Source organism: Sorex araneus, chromosome 3 (genome assembly GCF_027595985.1).
Source record: "Sorex araneus isolate mSorAra2 chromosome 3, mSorAra2.pri, whole genome shotgun sequence".
In the NCBI taxonomy this organism is placed as follows: Eukaryota; Metazoa; Chordata; class Mammalia; order Eulipotyphla; family Soricidae; genus Sorex; species Sorex araneus.
Window position 1 is genome coordinate 134361604 of NC_073304.1, and position 12157 is coordinate 134373760.

The following is a 12157-nucleotide window of genomic DNA, read 5'->3' on the forward strand; positions in this document are numbered from 1 at the left end:
CTGCACCCATCTGTGGACTATAAAGTAACATAATAGGAGAATAACACCGAAGGATAGTGGAGATAAAAGCCAGAAGGATCGCCCCACAGCTTGCAAGCCAATTTCATGTACTGGGGGTAAAGGCAGGTGGGAGGGAGAAGAGACCACTAAGTAAATGATGGTTGGAGGATTCGCTCGTACTGGGGGAAAAGGCAGGTGGGAGAGAGAAAAGACCACTAAGTAAATGATGGTTGGAGGATTCGCTCAGGATGGTAGATGTGTGCTGAAAGTAGACTATGGACCAAATATGATGACTGCAAAGTGAATATATAACACCCAAAAGGAGAGAGAGAATAAGAGGGAATGTGTCTGCCACAGAAGCAAGGGGTAGGAAGGGGTAGTGGTGAGAGGGACGGACACCGGGGACACTGGTGGTAGAGAATGGGCACTTGTGGGTACTCAAACATTGTTTGACTGAAATGTTATCACGAAAATGTCTAAGTCTGTAAAAAAGAAAAGAAAAGAAAAGAAAAGAAAAGAAAAGAAAAGAAAAGAAAAAAGAGCATGTGTGACCACTGGCAAGAAATGCTAACAAGCATGCAGGCATTGAGACCAGATGTGTGATATCATGTGGTGATCCCACAATCAAATGTGCTACCTCTGGTCGCTGTAACAAAAATATCAAAGGGAAAGAAAGGGGAAAAAGTGAAAATAAAAATAAAGCAATTAAGCAAAAGATTATGTTGCTTAGATGGATCAAGATATACTACTATCACACTTGAATAGGTGAAGAACGCAATCCATAATTTCCAGAATAATCACTAAACAGAAAGTTGCCTTTATAAACTAGTCAGAAAATATTTTTTAAAAAATCAACAGTTCAAAAGTTCTTAGTTAAAAGTAGGTACGTAATAAAGCATTTTACTGGTTTATTAAAATACAGAATATGTGATTCAAAACACATATCAAGGCCATTCATTTTTAGAGAGGCCCCTTCTACTGATTCTCAGGCAGCTGGCCAGTGGCTCAATGTTAGGGTTGTGGCTGCAGTACTGCTTTGGAGAGTGGGTGCTAGAGATTATCCAGGCCACCCCAAATGCGCTAGGCCACTTGGCAAATGCTCAAGGGCTTCTAAGGCTGATTCTGGTGATGACTTGGGGATCAAACTAGGGTCAGCTGTGGGCAAGACACAGCACCACAGCCCTTGGACTATTTAGCATTTATTCAGATTTTTCTTGGATTTTAATAAATGAGTTTTATTTTGCAGGGGATCCCATTTCGTGCCAGAGATTGAACTATAGTCAGTCACGAGCAAGTATTATCTTTCTTTCTTTTCTTTCTGGCCCTTGTTCAAATTTTTAAGGAAAATGTTTATGTTTAAAGAAATTCAAGCAAAGCATCTAGGTTAGGATCTGAAAAAAATGGCATGACTGGAAGGGCATGGAAACTCAACATCTCTTTCCTGTACCTCATTTTGTGAATCTCTTCCATCTAGCTATTTACTAACTTGAAGATGTATTCCTTTAAACCTTTTCTAATTTCTGATGTAAGACAGAACAAAATTCATCATTATGATAATCTCTATTTGATCTATCTTTATGTCTTAATCACACATACCCTCTGGCACCTACAAGACCATGCTTTTCTTCCACGAAGGAAGACATGTATATTTGACATTTCAAATAACTATTAAAATAAAAATCAAATTTGGAGGTGGAGAGATAGTACACTGGGTAGGGCATTTGCCCTGCACACAGCCAACCTGGTATTAGGTATGTACCTATTTCTGGCACCACAAATGATCTCCCAAACCTTGCCAAGGGTGATCTCTGAGTTGAGAGCCGGGAGTAATCCCTGAGCAGTCAAACATGGCCCCCCAAACAAAAATAATAACATCCCCCAAACAGGATTTACAGTAGTAATAAAAATACATTATCAGAGTATTAATATCCCCACATCATTGTCGATAGGTTCCTTTACATCATCATCCATCCACTGAAACACCTCAGTTTTAGTCCATTCTTTTTAGGATTTCTTTTCCTTGTCCACTATCTATTCCCTTGCTTTGTTTCTTATACTCAACATATGAGTATGATCATCCTGTATTTGTCATTTTCCTGACTGCTTAGCTAGATACTTTACAACTCCATCCAAATTATAACAAAAATGTTGATTTTTATCATTTTGAAAACTGTTTTCCCTGTATCTATGATTATGACTATATGATTTATACATATATTTATTTATATGATTGGTTCCTTTTATTAACATGGCATAGTTAGCATACTGATATACTTTACCATCTCTGAATTCCTAATCTAAATATCACGTGGTTATAGTTTATGATTAATGAATTGAATTTGATTTACTAAGATTTTGTTGAGATTTTTCACAATTATTTTCCTAAGGGAAACTGGTCTATAGTTTTCTTTTTTAGTGCTATCTCTGCTTTTAGTATGAGATCATGTTGGCCTCAGAGAAATTATGAGGGAAAAAAAGAGAGAGAAACTGTTGGTAAGAAGTCTATTTCTTCAACTTTCTGAAAACCATAAGAAGGACTCGGGGACTGGAGTATGATAGTGCAGTGGGCAGGGAATTTGCTTTGTAAGCAGGTGACCTGGGTTAGATCCCCAGCATCCCATATGGTCCCCCAAGCACTGCCAGGAATAATTCCTGAGTGCAGAACCAGAAGTAACGTCCAAGCACTGCCGGGTGTGACTCAAAAAGTCCAGAAAAATAAAAAAGAATAAGAACTAATAGTAGATTCTTTTTGATGATTTGGAAGAAATCACTAGTGAACTCTGGTTAGCGCTTTTGTTTTGAGGGATTTTTTTTTCTTTCTTTTTTTTATACAGTTGTGATTTCTGTGTGGGCAACTGGTGGACTCAGGCTCTGGCCCCAAGGAAAGCCAATATATTTTTTAAATTTTTTTATTTTATAAGGTAGTTCACAAGATTTGATTACATTTAATATTCAAACACCAATCCCACCACCATTACACATTCCCACCACCAAATTTGGGATGGCTTTCATCTCAAGTCCTATTCCAAAGCACAACCAAAATAATATATTTTGTATTGTCTGTTATGAAGAACCGCTGATATTGCTTACAAAAAAGTATTCATATAGGAAACAGTGTGAAGACTGTTCTATTTTGGCAGGGGCCATTAAGACATTGTCTAGGGTATCATTAACATGTTGTTAAAGGTCGAGTGGTGTGAGCTTTCATATATGTATATATGTGAAAGTATGTATATATGCATGTATAGTATTTCCCTCTATGATTTGTTGCCTATATCTAAACCCCATCAAATATGGTGTGGCACTTTTGGAGAATGTGTAGGAAGTGTCTTATGATGACTGCATTCGTGGCTTCATGGTCCAAGAATATGTTCACTTATGTGTGAGACTTGACTCGAGCATGTCGGGGGCAGCCTTGAATGTGGCGACGGTTGGGTTCTGGAGATTTTCGGATACCAGGGCTGGGTCCCTTGGGACAGGGAGGGCTCTCACCCGCCCCCTCTGGAGTGCCTAGAGTGAAACTGCCTAGTGCAGAGTCCAGTGGCATGGCTATGGCAGGCTTCATGTTATGCTTCCTTCTGGGAGAAACAGCTGTGTAATATGAATGGTGGACAATGACGAGATTATCTGGCACCAGCAGGAGGGGGCTTATGGATGTGACCCTTGGGTCACTGGAGACTGGGGAAAATGGGCAGAGGATCTCCACTCCCGGGCCCATTGAGCCCAGAGAGGGACAGTCAAATTTTGGCCATGCATTTCTTCCAATGTTTAGTGGGAAAGAAATTCCATTGGAATAATGTCAGTTGTAGCACAGATAAAAAAAAAGCCAGAATATATTTTATGAGAAATAAGGGGAAAAAAATAGTTCTATACGTTTATGACCTTGCTTAATTCTATGTCATTGGAATGTGTTTCTTTCAATATTCACTTTGAATTATATTCTAATCTGAAAACCTGATAGGTAATTTATCTACACAGTTCATATAACTAGAGCACCCCACTATCCTACTGGGTAACTTTGCTATTTTATTTGTGCTGAATCTATAGACAATTGCCTAGATTCTCCAAGACTTCCTGATTTTTGTTTTATTAATGCCACAGATGGTAGTTTATGGTGACTCCCAGATTTATGCTCATTTCAAGGTTCTCCCAGTGGTTCTCAGGGGAAACATGTGGTGCCAGGGAAGGAACTTATTTCAGTATGTTTTAGTACATATATAAGGTTGTATGCTTGACCTTTATAATTCTGTAAGTCATGATTACTTTGATAAATTTTTAAAATTCAGGCTCAGTCTTTTGATAAAAGAATTCAATTACTATCTAAGGTACGTACAATACTGTACACATTAATATGCTTTGTAAAAAACCTTAAGGATTAGTCTGGTACTCTCTTTAAAGCCACTGCCAGAGACACTTCTGCTACCAATTCTAATTTAGGTATTTAACTGTCTACAAATATAGAACACAAAAAGATTAAAAAGTACCTTGTAGCTCCTCTTCTAGTTCTACTTCATCTTCACTAGAGGAAGCTAAGTAGGCTTGAAAATCCATGTCCAAAAGCTCTTCTTTTTTAAATTTCCTATTGAGTGTTGTAATTCTTTCATGATCAGTCTCATCCCAGGTGATCTCCACCTTGCACCAATAAGTAGCAACAAATAAAAATGGAAATGTCAGCAACAAAACTAACTAAAAAATGTTTTCCATTAACTGGATGGATATAATATGGTAAAAAAGTTGAGCTAAGCAAAAATAATAAAAGATATGCTAAATAACAAGTATTCTATTTGCAGAAAGAGAACTATTTCAATTAATCTATACCTTTCTCCTGCTAACTATGTTATGTGCACGCATTCCATTAGGAGAAATACAATGCCATCAGCAGCAGATTCACAAATGAAAAAGAAAATGCACTACTAAAATAACCACCATTCACAATGAATTAGAAAAATGAGCATTTTGCTTGGGAATTTGAGGTAACTCGGGAGATCTACAAACTATGTGAAATTCATTAATAAAGTTTTCAATATAATCTTAGTGAGGTCCATTTTCCAAAACAGAACAAAACAAACCCAGAAAAATCAACAAATAACCAAGGATTTTTTAAATAGTTACATTGTCTTTAACATTTCAGGTAGTCACCAGATTCAGAATCTCTATTCTCTGAAGTTTGAACTTACTGCTACAAAACACATGTGAGACCGGAGATATGGCTCAAAGAGCTGAGTGCTCAATGCATGCACTCAGGGGGTCAGAGTTTGATCCCTGGCATCACATGGTTCCCTGAATATTACCAGGAGTTACCTCCAAGCAACTCCAAGTATTGCCCCTAAATTAAAAAAGAACTAGGACAGTGGAATGGATATGGATAATAAAGGCAGATCTGTTCTAGATCTTATTGTTTTTTTTGGGGGGGGATGGCGGTGTCATTTTTTCATTTTTGGAAAAACCATGACACTTTATTTTATGTGACTGAATCTTTTAGACTTCATTTATTACTTAACTGCAATTTGGGGTACTGTTACTGCCTCCCCCTACTTTGTATATTATTAATAAGCTAATAATACTTGTTATAATAATACTTGTTATTATAATAATACTTATTATTAGGACTGGAGCAATAGCACAGCGGGCAGGGCGTTTGCCTTGCACGTGGCTGACCCGGGTTCTATTCCTCTGTCCCTCTCAGAGAGCCTGGCAAGCTACTGAGAGTATCCCTATCCCGCCCGCATGGCAGAGCCTGGCAAGCTACCCGCGGCATATTCGATATGCCAAATACAGTGTAACAAGTCTCACAATGGAGACGTTACTGGTGCCTGCTCGAGCAAATTGATGAGCAATAGGATGACAGTGATACAGTGCTACAATAATACTTGTTAAAGAATTGAGTTGGAGAATATATGGAAAAGATAGGAAAGAAAAAAGAAATATTCACAGGTTTAAAGGCTTGAGACAAATCAGAAAGCTGGTTCCAACACAGATGTGGTAGATAAAAATGCAAATACACTCGTGTCTCATTTCTATTTGTACTCCTGCATTAAAATTTCAAATACTTTCCATTTCTAGAGATGCTATAAGTAATACACTCACTAAGTCTTTTCTTAAAGCAATTGAGTTCAGCTATACATTTTAAAAAGAAATACCGTGGATGTTCCCATTGCAGCAGATGTGAAGTATTTTGGTTTATATGCTGTTAAATCCACCTCTGAGGCTACGTCCTTGGGCTCATCATCAAAAGTAATATCATCTGGTATAAACCTAAGCAATGAAGAAAAAACAAATTTATTTAAACACATGCTCCAGTGATAAACAAGCAGGATTTAGATTCTCTTCCAATTATAGTTTATACACACATACCATATAAAAGTTTCTACAAAACACATGTAGATGAGTCAAACAATTTTAGAAATAACCTTGGCACAAAATTTCTGAAATCATAAGTTATAAATCTTTAATCCCAGTAAATCTGAATGAAATTCGACAGGCAAAAACCCTGCCTCTGAGAGAAAAAAAAAAAAGAAACCCTGCCTTCGAAGTTAGTTAATATGAGTCAGGTACAGACACACATGGGTCCCTCATGTTTCTGCAAAAAAACTAAATTCCTAACAGCATAGACTGCTATGTGACATCTTGAAGATCCAATACTGTCAAGTGGGCCAGTGCCCTGAAATTAAGGTATAAAATACAAAAGATTATCATTAAAAATTAGGAAGAGCATAAGGGATGGCTAAGTAGTTAACAATACCCACCTTGCAACCGTGAGGCTATGAGTCCAATCCCTGGTACTGCTCACTTGTATTGTGAGTGTGGGTCTGGCAGCTTTGCTGAGTGGGTCCCCTGGTGCCAAAACAGAGTGTGCAATGTCTGGCACACAGTTAAGTATGTGCAAGTACCACAACTAAAGTGTATGTATGCCCTACTCCCTTGCCAGCAAGATGTGGCAACTGAAAGATGTGGAAACATCAGGGTCAGGAGTGAGGATGCAAGCACTAAGACAAGAGCCAGCATGTGATGAAGCATCTTAACCAAAATGTGCACCACCACCCCACCGCATACACAGTGGCAGCTTGATACTACCACAACCAAGCATGTGCAAATATGTTTTAGCAACAATAGTAGCAAAAAAGGCGGCAAGGGGGAAAATTAAAATTAAAAAGGAAAAACTTTAAGGTTGAATCTTCCAAGAATAAAAATTCTTAACATTAAGAACAAGGGGAATCTATTTCAGAATTTGCCACTTAAAGATGGTTTCCACACAAACAAAACGTATATGCTTATATTCCACCAAAAATGATTTTGAGACTGGATAGATGGTACAGTGGTGAAGGTGATTGCCTTGCATGCAGCTGGCCCCAATTCAATCCCTGGTAACACAAGTTCTGCAAGCATCACCGAGTATAACCCTAGAGGCCTCCAAGCACTGCCAGGATAGATGTGGTAATCCTTTGCACCACTAAGCAAAGCAGCACCACTTTCTCTGACTCCCTTCACATCGAACTGTCAATTTGGTTGGCTAAGCATCATTAGGAGGGGTCCAAAGCCCCCTGAGCACCCCTTAGGAACCCCCCATTCTCATAACCAAGAAAAGATTTTGAAAAGATTTTATGCTTACCTATCAAAACAATCAATGTTCATAATTATGTAATTAAGGTTCATTATATAAGCATGATTATAATCTCTACCAACTAGTTCTGTTTACTTGGTAAAAGAAATATCTGAAAACATTTTTATGTGTTACTAATATACATGCTTTTATATTTGGGGGCATAACAGAAGGGTTCCCTAGATAACTGGATGTCAGCAGAAAATTCAATTATATTGATATATAAATAATAAAAAACAAACAGAATACAAACATTTTATTTTCTAGGGTTACCAGAACTTATTTTAATACTGCATAAAACAACCCCAAAAGAAAAATAAAACACTTCTGCAATGAATGTTAAGATAAATTTATGTAACTCAAAGACAATCTAATAAATACTTCTTAGTTACTTTTTAAACATTTAAGATGAGTACCTCCTATTTAAAATTGTTAACAGAGAAGAGAATACCTTGTCTGTTAAACCTTACCCCAACTAATCAATTCAGTTTTACCCTAACGTTTAGAATACCTAGGAAGTAGGAAAGTTAAAATAACCATGGTTCCCTGAAATATTTAGTTGAGAGTATAGATTCTAACAAACTTCAATATAAAAAAATGATTTCTGGAGAGTTTCATTGTCCTCTCTGGGAAGGGAGCAGAACATGACATACACCATAACCATGCTGCCGGACCCCACGCCAAGCCCCAGAGGAGGGCGGTTGAGAGCCCTCCTCACCTCAAGGGACCCAGCCCAAGCAGCCAAAAATCTGTAGTACTCATCTTCGGCCAGGCTTTCAGCCACTCTACATGCTTGGGCTGAACCTCACAGAAGTCAGTGTATTCCTGGACCATGTGGCTGCATTTGCGGCCACACAACTCATACCTCACACCACCCATACTCCAAGCGTACTGCACCACATTTGATGGGGTTTATATTAAGAGGCAAGCAATTTTAGAGGGAAGAATTTTTTCAACATGTTAGCGATCTCTTATAGATGATGATGATCATCTATGATGATCCCTGTGTGAAATACAACAATCTTCACACTCTTTCCTCTAAGGAAACTTTTTTGTAGCATTTTCAGCGGTTTTTCATAGGGTTTGGGATGGAAACATCCGAAATATGATGATGGAAAGGTGTAATGGTAGCGGGATTGGTGTTCGAATATTGAATGTAATCAACATTGTGAACTACTTTCTATAATAAGAAAAAGTGATTTCTGGAACTGGGAGGTAGTAAGCCACTCCTCCCAGCATCCTCTGAATATGGCCTTGGAGGCTCTCATGTCCCTGTCTACATGACAGGGTCGAGCCATAGGGGATCATTGGGCCCTTGCAGTGAACTAGGTCAAAAATTGGTCACCCAGACCAAGAATTATTAGAGACGTCCCCACCAAAGAAAACAAGAAAAGTGATTTCTATGAAACATTTTCCAGTAGAATAGTTTACCAGATTCAAAAGGAATAGGGTAACTGACAAACTAGTTCAGCTGGTTAGATTCCCATTTCCACAGAGATGGTGATACTCACCATGGCTTGATAGTCACAACGATCTAAAGTTTTCAATTTTGGGGGCAATGAAGCCTGAGTATATGATAATAATAATGACCAAGTTTGAAGACAATGCTAGAAATGACTTTCATTCACTGGGCAGCACAGTGAGCAGCACTGTCCAGCAGAATGGTCTATGATTATGGCAATGCTCTGTATCTGCATCAAAACATGGCCATAAAGTATTTTAGTGTGGTTAAGTAAGGAAATAAAATAATTTTTTTGGCAGTGATGGGGATGGAGCCCAAGGCTTCACAAGTGAACCGTGCACCCTAACAATGATACATACCAGATCAGAAATGTTAATTGTCTTTTTTTAATTAAGTAAAATTGTTTTATTTTTAGGGCCACACTCGATAGTGCTCAGGGCTTACTTCTGACTTTGTGGCTCCAGGAACTACATGCATTGCTGGGTATCAAGTGTCTTGCATCTTTACCACCCCTAATTTTCTTAAGACAAAGTTCATCCCAAAGCAATTAAAAAAAAAAAATCCTCATATGGGTATGAAACACAGGGAGAACTATCAGTTCTAGTATGTTTCTACCTATAATCACTACTGCTATGAGATTAAATTGGGAAGACATACACTTGATTACCTTAGGTCTATGAATGAACAGCTACTTTCAAATTCCAGGCCGTCACAATCCTCATAAATTTTACTAGCTGTTTCAGGAGAATCACAGTCCACCACCGCATAATAATACTTCAGTCGTTTGAATTGATAGTCTCTCAGTTTTTCTCTTGAGGTCCTGAGGGGGAAGGGGGATTTTTTAAGCTTATTCAGATAGTAACATAAATATCTACCTCCCTTCAAAAAAAGAAACAAAGTATTTTTTTCGAGAAAAATACATTATAAGGTAGCCTTTATTCAACCTATCTTTCCTTCATGACTTTCAACTTACTTCATTTTGACAAGAAAAGGCTTTTAGGTATTTTAAAGGTTATTAGGGTAGTTAGGTATTTAAAGGGATAAAGGATATTAGGTATTAGAAAGAGTACAAGTATTACACATACTAAGTTATAACCTTAACTTACAATTACCTTGCTGGTTTTTAGATATAGCCTTTTCAAGTAAGAATACTAGACAGGATCACCATATTATAAAATGAGCTAAGAACAGCATAACTCTTATTTGAAAAGTATTTTCTCTCATTCCAAATACATGTATTATGCAAACTAAATGGATTTAAGTTTAATTTCACTTCAGTACATTATATTCTTGGAGGGTCTTCATCTGTTCTCTTCAGCCAGTAATTTAACCATTTTAATTACGTGCACATATAGCCCCATCTAGTGGGCTTGAAACTACCCTACATTTTTTTTCTATACTACCTTAAAATTATAAAGATGTTTCTTTCAGTTTTTTACTTTAATCCTCAAATAAGAAAATTACATAATTTGAAGGCAATTAGACTAATATGAGAGCAACATCTCAAGAAAGCAAGCTTATTTAATAAGAGCAATGCAACTGAGAAATCAGTAATCATTAAGATTTAACAGCATATTTTCATGCATTTATATACATATGAAATGCTTGTATGAAAATGGTGTAATCAAGCTAACAAGATTATTTTCTTCCTTGCAAAGTATTTTAACCATTGTATAAGTGAAAATATTAGCACTGCACTATTAAAGTGAATAGAATTTGGAATTAGTGGCATGAATTTAGTTTTATTTTCCAAAGTGACAATACCAGTCTTTCTCAGAAGCATCTTCAGGTATACTTAGTAACTCCACTGGTCCTTGAACTTGTTCTTCCTTCATCCTCTCCTTTCCAAACTCTGAGGGATATATCTAGATAGACAGAAAATGAGATCAGGATTATATATACATTTTTTCTTATAATATCCAGATCAATCAAGACATCTTCTCTAAGAGTTACAACAGAATGACTCACTTTCAAACCCATGATAAGTTGGCTAAATTATCATGAGAAATTATTTTTAGAATAGGAATTAGAGGGGACCACAGTGACAGTACAGAAGCTAGGCAATGGCCTCCATGTGGAGGACCTCAGTTCGATCCTTGATACCCCCTGACCACCTCCAGGAGTGATCCCTGAGCACAGAGCCAGAAATAAGCCCTGAGAAATGCTGGGTGTGACCACCCCCCCAATGGAGAATAAAAACAAAAACCAAGTCATTGGGACTGGAGAGTAACAAATGTGGGAGCATAGAAACAAAAATAGATAATCCACATATCAACTGGGACAAGATCACCGTGGGATCCGAAAGAAATTCAGAAAAGCAAAACAGATCCTAATTTCAAGGGAGTTAATGCGAACATAAACATGAAAAATGAAAGCATCAAAAAGTCCAATCATTAGTCTAGCATATTTTTAGAGAAATTCTTTAAAAATAAAAAGATTGATGGCAATTGTATCATGTATATCATTTAGATTTTATAAAGCTTTGGCATGCAAGAAAAATTATTTGCCCTCATCATTTGGCATTTTTAAATCTTGGTTGCTTTTGAGAGTCAAGAAATTTAAATGTATTTTCATTGTTTTGATACTTACTTGGCTTATTTTTTGTTAATACATGCTTTTTAGGGTTATCTTTTAAATGCAATTTAACTACTAAGGGATTTAAATTTTCCTAGTTTGAGTCCCATATTACAGATTTTAATGTGAATTCTTAAAATATGTGTGGCTACACTTGTTAATTCTTTGTGTGCTTCTTCTCTTTACTATCTAAAAATTCCTTACTAGTCATTTCCTGAAACAGACCAACAAACACAGAATCTTATTTTTGTTTGTTTCAGGGATTTCATTTACAACTTTTTCATCTATTGGTGTTCTTTGGACTATTATGAGGTGAAGTGTGTAAAAATAAAAAGAAAAGAAAAGGGCGCGCAGGCGGCGAGGCAGGCGAAGGAAGGAAGAAGGCCAAACTGGTTGCTCGATCGGTTTATTTCATGTCCATCTCCATTCTCCTCTGATTCTCCTCCTGCTTCTTTCTCCCCCATCCTACTTCATTCTCTCTCTCTCTGCCTCTCTCCCGGCTCTCGGTCTCTCTCTCGATC

The 12157-nt window shown here is 37.3% G+C and overlaps 1 protein-coding gene across 1 annotated transcript in view; it reads right to left on the reverse strand.

The window, feature by feature from the left end:
- The window catches only part of ESF1 (ESF1 nucleolar pre-rRNA processing protein homolog), an 83260-nt gene that overhangs the window by 60787 nt on the left and 10316 nt on the right, over positions 1-12157 (reverse strand). Inside the window, exons 5-8 of the mRNA XM_004610915.2 lie at positions 10827-10927; positions 9730-9882; positions 6141-6255; positions 4485-4632 (exon numbers count right to left, since the gene is read on the reverse strand). Coding sequence (XP_004610972.2) covers positions 4485-4632; positions 6141-6255; positions 9730-9882; positions 10827-10927 — 517 coding nt within the window. The remainder of the gene's footprint in view (positions 1-4484; positions 4633-6140; positions 6256-9729; positions 9883-10826; positions 10928-12157) is intronic.